The sequence below is a fragment of the Balearica regulorum genome, chromosome 19 (genome assembly GCF_011004875.1).
Source record: "Balearica regulorum gibbericeps isolate bBalReg1 chromosome 19, bBalReg1.pri, whole genome shotgun sequence".
Taxonomy (NCBI): domain Eukaryota; kingdom Metazoa; phylum Chordata; class Aves; order Gruiformes; family Gruidae; genus Balearica; species Balearica regulorum.
The window spans coordinates 11,952,861-11,966,348 of NC_046202.1; the positions used below are offsets into that span (position 1 = coordinate 11,952,861).

The 13,488-nt window shown below is 43.5% G+C and overlaps 1 protein-coding gene across 3 annotated transcripts in view; it reads right to left on the bottom strand.

Annotated features, from left to right (window-relative positions):
- The window catches only part of TYW1B (tRNA-yW synthesizing protein 1 homolog B), a 110,282-nt gene that overhangs the window by 64,186 nt on the left and 32,608 nt on the right, over positions 1 to 13,488 (bottom strand). For all 3 annotated transcript variants that reach the window (XM_075771687.1, XM_075771685.1, XM_075771686.1), the window contains 3 exons: positions 12,490 to 12,542; positions 9,704 to 9,822; positions 570 to 679 (listed from right to left, as the gene is read on the bottom strand). In XM_075771687.1, the coding sequence (XP_075627802.1) occupies positions 570 to 679; positions 9,704 to 9,822; positions 12,490 to 12,542 (282 nt within the window). The remainder of the gene's footprint in view (positions 1 to 569; positions 680 to 9,703; positions 9,823 to 12,489; positions 12,543 to 13,488) is intronic.

Sequence of the window (13,488 nt, forward strand, 5' to 3'; positions counted from 1 at the left end):
CTGCAGCTTCAGTCACAAACAGATGTACTGAATAATTCCTGAAAATAATACCCTGGATGCTGCTGCTCACTTGATAATGAGAAAAATGCAATCTGGAAGTTTCAGAGCTAACACAAAAGCTCCCAGGGGATTAAGGCTGGGCAGTATATTTCCTATCAGGTTAGAGGTTGATTCCTTTTGCCTTCTACCTGCCCTCACTTTTACATAAGAATCAAGATTCCTCGTCACCCAGGCCAGCTTTAACCTCTGCAGAAGCCTCCATGCACACCAAGGAAAAGGACATGACAACTACCAAGATGCACAAGAGGCAACTCCCCTCTAGTCCTTCAAGGCAGCAGCAGATAGCCAATGGCTGACTCGTGTTCTAAAGTCAGAACCACGGCAGAACGTCTCAGAAAACAGTAAGTGTGCCACAAAAGTTTCTTCTCACCCATCGTTCTGATACTATAAATCTCATGCCTCCTTCCCAGCATTTCACAGATGACCAGAACCTTTTCATCTATGCTTTGAAGATGCTACTGCTGGTTATCTTCCAAAAGCATCACTAACAGGGAAGAAGCAGAAGTTACCTTTGAACTGCTTGATCATATTCTGATGGTTCTCAATAGCCTCCTGCAAGATCATTTCAGGTTGGTCCATCTTCCATCGCCACTCTGTGCCCACTGGATTTGTATGATGCCTGAAGGAAAAGAGACAGAGTTATTCACTGTTGTTTGTAACACACAGAGAACCACCCATCTGTTGCCCTGGGGACTTTGGCATTGTTTAATAATATTAAAAGTAACACAAAATTCTTAGCAATATCCTGCTTCTGACACAGATGTCATCTTTGAACACCATTCTCACACCCCTCTCTTCCAGGCTCCGGTCTCCCCAGAAAGAAGAATGGACCTTGCAGTTTATATTAAACTTAATATACCTATTTTGAACCACAGGTAAAAGGTTTCTAAACTAAAATGATGCTCTGCAGCCAGAAAGGCCTCTAAAGAAAAGAAAACCCAAGCACCTGAAACATATATGGAGTTTCCGCGCATTCCCCATTTCATCAGCATGAGAGGATGTTACAAAACCATTGTAAGTCATCTGGAAAAAAACACATCCTGACCAGCACATGAAATATTACAAGCAACCGGTGTGGTCCCTGTCACGTTCGCACCTGGAGAAACACAGCCCAGAGAGCCTGCATGACCTCTCCCTGGCGAGAGGAATTTCCCACTCACCTTGCTGCACTTCAACTGGTATCAAACAGGGATAATTCCATCTTTAGGTATCATCCTAAGAAAATCAACGCATTTCTGTGCTTTCACCTCCTTGTTCTCTCCCTGTGATCTGCTTTTTTTCCAAAATATGCTATAAAAGTTCCTCCACTTTTCCCCACCAATTCTACTGCAGCTTACAGCATAATTTATTAATAGAAGAGCAGCATATTTTGCAGTGTCTTTCAAAAAGGCACTATTGGATTAACATCGCTCTGGACAAGATGACAAGCTCAAGTAATATATATTCCTGAAACTCTGTTTTCTGACCAGCTGATCTCTGTTTGCTCTACAACTCTGTCAGCCATGGAGATGACTGCGACGTTACCTGCCGTATTCAGCCTTCCAGCTCCACGGGCATTAAGACATGACACCCAGCATTTAACTACAGAGAAGAGAGAGAGAAGCACTTTCTCAGAATGAAGTGGCCGGTCCAGTGCTTACTGAAGACAATCAAAAGGCTCCCACTGACTTCAAGTGAGAAAGACCTGGAACTCCATACTTTAACAGTGCTAAACCACGCAAATTCTAGACCTAGCATCAATAAAACCAGCCCTGCGGCCCAAACATTTCTTCATCCCCTTCAAGAGCAAAGATTCAAACGCTGCTCTCAAACTACTTTACCATCTCAAAGATCCTTTAAGCTAAAACAGCTTTGCTTTTTGTATTTCCTTTTTTTTTTTTTCCTTGTCTGCCAACATGGAAGGTTTTCTGAATGCCAACTATAAAAGGCATTTATAAAACTCTTACATGTTTAACTACATAACTTGTGCCTTGTATATTTAATAGGGCAAGTTGGCAGAAAATCAATAGGCTCTTGATGCACGCTGGACAGCTATTAATTATTAGTGTCTAACAGTCCCTGAATTTTTAACACATTCTAACTGTTTATTAAACATACCAGGTCATGTCTACAAAGCTGCTTATTTGGCAAAACGCAGTTTCTCTTCTAATGGGGGAAAAGAAGTAATGTCTTGTGGCTAATGAGAATGTTCCACAGCCTGAATTTCACTGTCACCTTCCATTCCCCCGCAGGCTCCATGACCCTTTGCATCATCTGCCTCACCAGCTACTCAAGTCTTGAGGAGGTAATTGTGCATAGTATTCCTTCTCTTCCCAAAATAACACAAGCAAGGAAAAAAAAAAATCTCACCCAACACCCCCCCACCACCACCACAAACCCCTTATTTTAGTAGGGATTCCAGGTGTGGAACAGGTTTGATTTGATACTTCAGAGACAAGTCATCACTGCCACAGCACCCCAAGAGCAACGCAAGACCACATGAAACACCATGGGGAGCTCCCAGCTTGCTCCTGCTCTCCCCTGGCTGACAAGATCGCCTCTGATCCAGTTTTACTTGCATTCTCATTAGACCTTTGATCTACCAATATTATTTACCAGCAATACCAGTGTCCCTGGCAGTCAGTCCCACCTCTGAAGAAGGTGCATGCTTCAGTGGGGCAGTGCAGCCACCTCCCAAATCACTTGAGTATTATTTTAGTAAGTCAGGTTTTGCTTTATGCCCTCTTAAAATGGTTGCTCTCTTCTGTGAGCAATGCTTAGCATTATGAAGTCTTTCAAGAAACTTTGAGGGAAAAATGCAGCAGGGGTATAAAGTATCACTTACTCCAGTGATTGATGTTGATACTTGGTGGGGAACACAAAGATGAGGAAACGCTGGTGGCAGTGATCATGGAAGGACAGAGCTCATGGTTCCCAGGAAGGGAGGGGAAAGAAAAAGCAGGAGTAAAACAAGACAGCTGGAGAAGCAGACTTCAGTGAACCCTGAGAAGCAGCAAGTGAGATCCCAGAGGAGAAGGCTTTAAGGGCAAAGGAGCTCAGGAGAACGGGCAGGTTTTTAAACCCTATTAAGGCAGAAGTGCACACTGTGGCAATAAAAAACAAAGATATGAAGAGTAACAAGAAACCAATCTGGCAGAATCCCAGGCTCTTCTGCAACCGTGTAATCCTCCTGCTGAAAATAAAAGGAAGAGCACGAGAACACAGGGTCATAATCAGAAAGGTCAAGGCAAAAAATCAGATACAACTAGCAAAGGACGTAGCAGAGGACTAACAAGAACAACTGTCCCTATAACATGACGAATAAGAGGAAGACCAAGAAAAAAGCTTGTCCAATGCACCAGCAAACAACGTTTAATGTTTCTCTGTGATGACAAGAAACCTGTTTGCACCTTTTCTTCTGCTTTCTCCTGACGGCAACAAGAGCAGCCCAGACTGGACCAGGAAGAGGACAAGTTAGAGAGTGCTAATCCAAATGAAGTGTTTTCACTAGGATGGTTAAACCCACCCTAGAGCATGTTGGATGAATTGGCTGACACTGTCAGACTTGCTAGCAATAAGTTGAAAGTGTGAGGAGCATGTAGAAGTCAGTAAAAACACAGTGGAAAAGTGCAAATGCAATGGTGACTTTAGCAGGAGCCAAAGATTCCTACATCAGCCCCTCTTAACTTCCAGTTCCTCAGGACATGCCAGACTAAGTAAGTGTTTGTGAGCCCCAGAACACAGCACCGAGATCAGTAACAGCCAACACGAACCTGCTGAGAACGTTTCATGCCAACACCACCACCAGTCCTTGTAGGCAAAGGGAGAGGAGAAGAGCTTGAGTTTTCCACACTATCCTACCCAATATTCTCATAATCTGCCCAAAGAAATGCTCTGCAAGCAGTGCTGCTTTGTAAGAGAGCACAAATCAGGGTGGAGAACCTGAATGACAGATTAGTCACTACTGGTTCAGCAGGACACGAGATCTATCCAGGAGGCATCTGCAGGGCTGTGTCCTGGACTGCTCCTATCCAGCAGCTCCCAAGAGTTGAAGGACAGCTCAGACACAGGCTTACCACATTGGAGATGGAATCAACCCAGCTGAGATGTAGACTCAGGGAGGACAGTGTGCGATTAAAGAGATTCCTCCCCCCCTCCAGTGATTCTATTGCATGGTCATAACTCGCATCTGACAGCAAAATGCCTTGTGGTGGGGATAAAGACTTCAAGTCTCTGATTTACTTTCTACAAGTTGGATGACACTTACTTTAAAAGAGACCAAGAAAGAGAAGTTTTTATAGGAACAATTAAAAAATTCCTTATCTAGACTGCCGTCTGAGGAAGAGGAACACAATGTTTCTATAGAAATTTCCTGCTAAATAACAGACAATTATTTTTCACATTGCTCTAAGTAATCTTTTTTTAGCTGTAGGACTGAGAAAAATAATGGTTTATTATGAATAAATTCAGGAGGAGCAAAAAGCTTTTCAAAAGGCATGGAATTATTCCTAAATGCTGATAAATTTAAACAATTTTAGAGAAGGAAAAATTAGGGAAATAAGGCTGAAGTCAAATGTTTGGACATCTGAACATCCAAAGAAAACTCTCATTTTTAAAATGAGAAAATATTCAGCATTTTCAAAAGAAAATTTGGATTTTTCCCATGTTTTAAAATCAACTTAAATAAAAAGATTTTTCAGAAACAGGTGAAACAGTACAAAAAGAATTGACTAATTTTAGATTAAGCAAAATGAATCAACCCAGAACTTCTAAGTTTTCACTAGGGCTGCACTGCATTTTCTAGAAAGGCAGGTGAAGCCGAGCATCTCCCAGCGCCTGCCCTGTGCTTGTGTCAACATATTTCATTCCTTCCCAGCAGAACCACGCTTAGCACACTCTCAAAGATTATTTCAAACTCACTTGCACGTCAGGATGTACAAGGTTGCTTCCCAAGCCTATAATCACTCCATCACGTTACCGATTACTGTAACTGGGGACCAAGTCACCAACCACCCGCAGCAACTATTAAGACACAGGAGCATTTCCCAGCCAATAATCTGATTATATTCACTACTGATGCCATAAATACAGAAGTTAATGATGACAACTACAAAAACCTTCAACAAGGCCAAGACCAGGAAAGCGTGCACAGCTGTAAGATGAAAAGCATAGATTTCAATCCCCGTAAGTTGCTGACAAGGTAATTTTTCCTCCTAACAAGAATTAAAATACTGCCCACAGCACAGCATAAGCTGGGAGTCCTCACACAGCAGATACTACCTTGAGGACTAAGTGCATTTACAGTGACCTTACCCCCACATTTCAGTGCTTGGATTTGGCAAAACAGCGTCTAACTAATACCGAGAGCCAGCCTGAGCAGCACGTCCTTTTGCACGGTACTGAGCAACCGACGCCACCTGAAACGATAGCCACTGGGGTCTGCACCCACCTCTCCCCATGGACCACACTGACATCTGCTCCTGGAAGTGCCTCAGGTGCTTACAGTGCTGGCACAGCAGCACCTAACGGCACCAAGAGAAGCATGCTCTGCTGTATTTAGTGTTCTGAATTCAAAGTCTGAGGAGATTTTGGTGGTTCTGGTTTGGTGGGGGGTTTAGTGTGGTTCAGCTTTCACCATTAACAGTGGCATGAACTAGCTGTATTCTGTCATGTCTGTGCCCCTCCACATCCATATGGTTACTTCAAGAGCTCCTGGAAGACACAGGCCCAAAGGTCAAACCAGAGGGGAAAGAAAAAAAATCCATCTGAAGAAAACGCTGAACCTTGGGTCACAATATATTAATGTTGTAAACAAAACCAGGCAAATTGAAACACTGGGAGAAGAGAGTATTAACTTAGTGAACAGGGACTGGTGGCTGGAGATACGAGGAGACTCTGAGCTTTCGGGCTCAGGTTTTAAGTTTTACAAATCTGCAGTGTTAATATTTCACACTTCCCTGAAGAATTTAGCCTCTGGAATCAAGTTACTTAATGACAAGAAGCTTTTTTTAATCTATGTTTTCAGTTTCTTCTTAATTTTTTTAAAGACCTTATTAAGTACCTCTCCTATTATTAACCCCTTCATTTTGCAGGACTTACTGTGATCACTGGCTTTTGGCCACACACTTACTTAGATCATCTGAACAGAACTTCAGCTGTTGTCTACTGTACAAGTTAAAGCTGAAACCTTCAAGTAGAGGTATAAACATCATAAAGTTCCAGAAGAAGAAATATGAACCAATTTCTTTACAGGATATTTCACTCTGTCTGGTCTGCCTCCTCCTCAGATGCAAAAATAATAAACCCTATTAATTTAAATCTTATTTAGCTGTTCCATCTCTCCACAATAATTGATTGTGCTTTAGACACTCAGCCAGAAAACATAATCAAATCAGGTTTGCCTGGTGATTGTGCCGCAATAGTGTCAGAAAGCTTCAGTCCCCGCACTTGCTCTAATTGATTAAAAGATTTGGTCACTTGCACATTTCCATTTAGACAATTAAGCTAAAAGAGACATGACGAACACAGCAAGACCAGCTGAGAGCAATAACAGACAGTGACAGACTAGTTTCGTTGGGAGAATGATGACTTGGGGATGTTGCAGTAATTTAAGGTGTCTCTTGTTTCCCCCCTCGCTCTTGATGCGACAGCCTCGGCAGCTCAACGCACGACTGCGGCCCTGTGGGGGGGAACACTGCGCAAATTATGCATTTCCTGCCCTCCAAAGAAGCTGCCACGTTACAAACCTGCATCACCAAAGTCTCGGCCAGCTCTAAGGTGAGAGGCAGGGAAGGACGAGCCAGCAGTCACACGTATCACTTCCAAGGAGGAGAAGGAAGGTCTCCAGTGCAGAATCCAAACTACAGCTCTTACAAAACCCCTAACTTTGAGTGGTTTGGGTGCTGGCTCCACCCATGATACCTGGTTCAGGGCCAAAATGTGTCAGTCACAACAAGCCAACTACAATGACATCCAACTCCCAGGGAAAACGGCCGAACTACAGCATTTCTTGCCAAAGTGAGGAAGAGAAAACAAACACGCTCCTTGGCCTTTTCCTCAGCAATCCTGGGAGAGCTGCGGTGGTTATGCAGTTGGAAACATTGGCAGACTCTACAAATGTCAAAATCCTGAAAGAAGAGATCAAGGAAAAAAAAAAAGAATCACAGCAGTCTTATCTGCAACTTAGTGTGCAGAGCTGCACAACCAGACCAGCAAGGCTTAAAACCTGTATTAAAAACATTTTGGCAACAGTAGATCAAAACTATTGCTTCATATGCCTCCAACAGCACAGATGGCAACTGCTAATAAGAAGGTAACATGTTTATCCTCCCCAGCCACCGGTGCCTGCAATTCTACGTTTAGTCTCACATGATTAAGAATCTGCAAGGCATGGTGGGTTTAAAATAAAAGGTTTATTTACAGATAGCCCTGGCTGCAGAGTTTGTGAACTGTGCTGACACATAGTTGGTAGGGAGGAGGGTGGGTATGGAAGTCTCCTCTTCTACACCAAATGAACCTGCCCTGGCACCACTCACAGCCACACCAAGGCCGTAGCAGCCCAAGCTCAGGATCTGAAAAAGCAACCAAAGTAAAGAAAACTTCTTTCAGTGGTTCTGATTTACATCAAGCTTATGGTGTACATAAAGCAAGCCTTGGGGCGAGTCTCAAACTGAGCACTAAGTCTTCCAACTCAACTGTCGTCTCTTCTCAGACCCCTGACAGCTGCAGTGCATATGGAAAAGTCCAACAACTGCAACCCATTTCACCCACAGAAGGTAAGCAAGTGAGAACATTTTTCAGCACAGTCCCCTGGAAAGCTGTTTCCTTGCATCCAGGTTGTTACCATCAGTGAAATAAGCATTCTAGTATTTGTTATCATTAGGGCTACTGTTTCCAGGACTCCTCTTAAAAGTGACAAATGACAGTTACAGGGCGATGAGTTAGAGGCTCATGGCGGTTTATCCCAATTACTGCACTTTTCACTGTACCCTTGTTTGACTTCCCCGATTCAGTCCCATTCCCCGGGCTCAGCTGCTGCTCAGAAACACCAGAGGTGGGTCACTGAAGGGGAACAGTGTTAAATGCTCTGCAGTGCAATACTAAGAACAAAACACCTCGTTCTGGTGATGTTATTGCTTTCCATTTGCTGTTTATGTACCTTCTGTGTAGGGACAGAGGGACAATATGCAAGGCAATCTTCTTCCTACCAGTACAGTCCCTACTGCAGAATTAAATGCACCACTGCTAGCTGATACAGAGGAAAAAAAGGAATGAGCAGTACATTTTTCTTCCCAGTCATTAGATTGCTCTAAAGAAAAGCAGCAAAACTCACCCATTAAACGTGCCATTCGCTGTGTCCTTTCAAGCCAGGATATGATGAAAGCTCATCAAGAGCACCAATTAGCATTTTGGTGTAGACTCCCAAATGCAAACTTAACATGAGGACCAGTGGCTAACACTTATACTTAAGACTAACATGGGAGACAGCTTCAAAGTGCCTTCAAAATTACAGCAGGCCTTTTGCACTGATGCTGTCATTTAAATATTCTCATGAAATATTTACATTATTCAAACTTGAAGACTATGAAAGACAGAAAATGGTACTCAGAGGAATTTTGCTGGTTTTGCATGAAAATACTGAGCTGCTGGACAGTCAGGCTTAGATATGGAATGGGTGGTACTGGCAGCCCCCTGGAGTCACATAAATACCAAAGGAAGTGCAGCCCCCGTGGTTTGAATTAGCTAGCAAGGTGGAAGATAAAAGAGCTCAAAGAATAACCTCCACATCTTCCCACTCAGTACACTTTCACGTCACCGCTTTTATTTCTGCTGAGCCTCTCAGTCCCTCTCACTGATCCCATCCTGCACTCCCCCCACCTAGCAAAAGCCTCCCTCGGAAACCCGGGCATTTCAGTGAGTAAGCAGTGCTGGAGCCGCTCACAGCTCAGATCCTGGCAAAGCTCATTTCCTTCAGAGAATTAACAACAAAGTGATTCCTCTGAGAAAAGGGGTCAGTCACTTTACTGACTAAAATGGAAAGTCATTTATTAGCTACTGGTTAAGCAAGGCAACAGTTACCAAGTCACCACTTTTCACTCACTGAGTACCCAATTGAATCAGTGGGGGTGAAGGTACTTTAAATAAGAAAAATGGTCCAATTCCAAAACAAAGCTGCTCACATCATTTCACACCTTGGCGGCTTTGCACAACGAGCCAGCCCATGTTCTCCAGGGCACCAGGAGCCATAGGCAGCCCCAGTGATGTCCAGAGGGAACCAAACCTCCACCCAGTGCTCGGTGCAGGCAGCGGTGGGAATCCCTGGGCGGTAGATGGAGAGGTGTCTGTCTCCTGCCTCCCCGATTCCTTCTTCCATGGGTCCAAGACACGGCTGCACAGGAGACAGTTCAAGGGGAGGTGGCACTGGGGAGCCCTCAGATCCTCTTCAGTCTCTGAGCTGCGGAGTCCACCCAGCTCCTACCATCCCTGACCCACAGCTCCACAGCTCCCAGCATGGGAGGAGTGCAGGTAGGAAGGAGGAGCTGCTCCCTTCCAAACCCTTCGTCCCCAATTGCCAAGTAACACTGCCCTAGGTTTGAGCAACAGGATAGGGACAGAGCGGAACAGAGCCCCAAAGTACAACTGCATCAGTATTTTAGTGTTTTACCTCCAGCAAAAGACGCATTTGTTTGCGCAAGCCAGGCTCGGCGTGGCCTCCATGCAGCGGTGGCTCTCAATTCCGTAAAACGTGTGTTTGTAGCAGCCTCCTCGGCCTCGAAGCATCGACTAACAGCAGAGAGACACACACAAATACCGAGAAAGTTAAAACACACCATCTGTAATCAAACTGAGTGCAAAGGTTTGAAACCTGCTGCCTGGGCACATTTGCAGTTTTTGATCACTAGTAACTTCAGTGTTCAAAGTCACCCGTGACAGACATTGCAAGCGAGGTCACGGCTGCCGAGCAAGTCTGAATAATGACAGATGCAGAAAGAAATTCACAGCACGCAGATCTGGATACAGTCTGATAGGTTATACACGTCCTTATAGAAAAAAGGCATTTATGATGTCAAATTTACAGCTGGTTTAGAGGAGAAAAACTTTAACATAATCACTAACTTCTCACTTGCAACACCACAGCATAACCATGTGCTTTACTGAAGCTTTTAAGTGAATCAGCCAACAATAGAAAGCAGGTGAAGCCACTTAAGCTGCAAGAAATATTATTGTAAAAGCCCACTAAAGAGTAACAAGGATCAATTTTGAGGCTGTGCCACTGAACACTCAATTCTTTTCATTTGTCTAGTAGACTATTTCTTCTAGCACTAAATTAAATAAATACCCTGACCTTATAAAACCCTCATTCACACCAGTCAGCAGCTCCAGCAGGACGCTGCACTTTCCTTCACAGCAGAACCACAGCAGCCTTCCCACCGGGATACGTCTCCTATTTAGCATGCAAGTTGCTTGGAGCAAAGACTATCTTTCATTATCTCAGTTAAATAATAATAAATGAGAAAGACTCTTTACTACTCTCAAGAGAGAATTTGAAATATAACATAGTAACTTTTAATTTACCTTCCTCTGCCTGAAGAGTCCTGGTGATCCAAGACAGTCTCCACTGAGCAGCAGGGAAGAATATACAGTAACCCCTAACATATGGACAGCCCTCTTATAGCTGGGAGATTAAACAAAATGAAAACGCTGTTGATTCTACCCATCCCTCGAACAATAGAGATTTCACGAGACTCACAAATTCTCAGACAGCAAGTTATATTTTGGATTTCCTAAGACAGGCAAATCAACAGACTCTTCCTAAGATTTTGCAGGTTTTATGCTCTTTTCCAGAATACGACAGAACACAATCATTTTAATCTGAGATATTGCTATGAAACTCTACTTAATGCTAATCCTTCTAGCCCTGCTCCTGCTTTCTACTGATACAAATCTCAAACAAGCCTCCTGAAGATATTCACATATTGGTGTGAATCTGAGTCAAAGCCACTGCCTGTAACCAATTTCAGCTCAATTTATTAGAACACTTTACATTCAATTCCTGCTTAAGCTAAAAATAGTATGGTCCTATCTAAGCACACAGAGCGCTGCTCTTTATTTTGTGAAATGGCTTTACAGTGCTGCGTTAAATTCCAATTCTTTAATAAAAATAGGTTCTGCGGATTTCTCAGTCACAGCACTGAAGTTTGACAAGTTTTTCTTCAAACATTTCATGGCCTTCTCTGACACTCAAAATGACAGAAGAGAGAAATATTGGTAAGAGTAAACAGCAGAAGCATCAGCGGGATCAGTACGTCTCACAAATATTCATGACAATACAGCGGTGGGCTCTTTAAACTGTTTACAAGAACAAGTCTTTTGATGAAAGAGTTCATTGATACCAGGCATTTCAATAAGAAAAACCTCGCTGCAGCCACCCACTTTGGTGATTGCCATTCAAAGAGCTCTTTTCAAAAATAAACAAAGTTAATCATGCAGCAAAAGAGAGCTGAGGGACCAAAGAACTGATCACTGCCACAGCAAGAATTGGAGATGTGCTGGCATTTTAATGAGGTGATGACTCCCATAGTTTATCATCCTGTGAACGCTGAAGGCTTTAGCATGTTATATCAATGTTACTCCCCAAATGTGTAATGTTATAGAGCAGCTTTCAGCTTCTGAGCTTCTCGGGGACCTGCAAAGCACAGTGGAAACAATAAACACGCTGAAGAGGCTGAGGTCTGTTCTACAGGGCTCTGTGCCTCCCCACTGGGAATGTCTGAAGTCTGCAAACAAGCTACTTGAAAAGCTGCTGGTTTAAATAGCCTAAACCACACAACTGCAGGGCTTGGAGGACGACTTTTCCATATCTATGTGTCCGTAAACACAGAGACATATTATATACAACTATATACATACATACCTACTCCCACAGAGTAATTTTAAAAAATCCTAGCGTTAACAAGTGACAGTTACCTCGCTATCTAAGTCTTGCTTGACAAATGCTGAAAGCCAGCAGAGGAGCGCTGACTGTTGCAAACCAGATACATCAGTCACAGAACAGGCTTGAATGCCCTTGTGCGCCCATTCGAGTGTAATGACGGACTGCGTTATCTTTGTTTCCGAAGACCTCACGCTGGTGACGTAACCTTCCCACTTTTCTCTGCGGTGTTCTGCTCCTGCCATATATTTCAGTAGGCAGGAGATATTTTAGCAGACAGCAGAATAACAGGAAAAAAACAAAAAATGCTGTTCCCAGCTCTTTGCCACGGTCGCATTCTCACTCTTCGCAGCGGGATTTTAATAGCTCGAAATGCAAAACTACAGCTTGGAAGATGAAATTTGTTTTTGTGCAAGTAATATTACATTTTTAAAGGATATTTCATCTGGAAATTGTAATACCTAAGGTTCTAGGTTTTTGGGGTTTTTTTAATGTATAAAATGAGAAAAAGATCATACCTTTGTCCACCGACAGAGCTTCACCCCAGAATGGCTTCCAATCAGTTTGTAACCTGAAAACAAACAGAAAAATGAATCAAGCAATTGATTTTAACCTGCAGTAGTTGATACACAAAACACACCTATTGGTAAACAAAGTTATTAAGCATCACAGTCTCAATGCTGCTCCTTCTTGTTGACCCAAAGGTGACACTACCAAGATGTCAGTGCCACCCACAGCACTCTGCTTGATTCTGGCGACCTGCAGAGCAGCGCAGAGGCCACAGCCACTCAAGGGACTTCAGCCAACTTGAAATGGTTTTTCTTAATGGTAGATTTATTTCCATTGTTCAGTCTTGTTTGAATGAAGAGGGGGTGGCCAGACTTCTTCACATAACAGGATGGCAGACTAACCCACCGATGCAGGACATCTCCCTGACCCCAAAAACAGCACGTGGGAGGGAGCAGGACACAGAACCAGAAGCATCTTCCTGTCCCTAAGCCCTGGAACAGATCCTTCCCCAGGACCAAGCAGAGCTACTCCAGCTGCTCCTCCGTACAGAGCGCAACTGAAATGCGGGGCTCAGGCTGAACCCAAACTTCACAGGTTCACCAATTCTACACCTCTGCCACAGCGATCGCATCAGCAAGGGAGCCACTCCTGCATGCCTACAGGAAAGCTTATTTCACATCAGTTCCCTGCTCCCCAGCCAAGATCAACACAATTTCATTTAAATTTATCGGTCCAGGAGGATTAATTCCACAACGTTCATTAAGCACTAAGTACTATTATTACCCAAACTGCTTGAGTTGGGTTATTTTCCTCTTTGAAAAAAGTGCTTAGAGACCAATATGTCTGAGGGATTAAAAGTAACTTTAAAATCAGCGTAAAAATAAGAGGGTTTTAAGAAGCCTCACTGTGTCATTCACACAGTAGCATTTATACATCAGCGGCCTGGTTGTCACCAAACCCAGCACGGCCCAACTAACCGCTTTAAGCTGATGTTTATATTAACACTT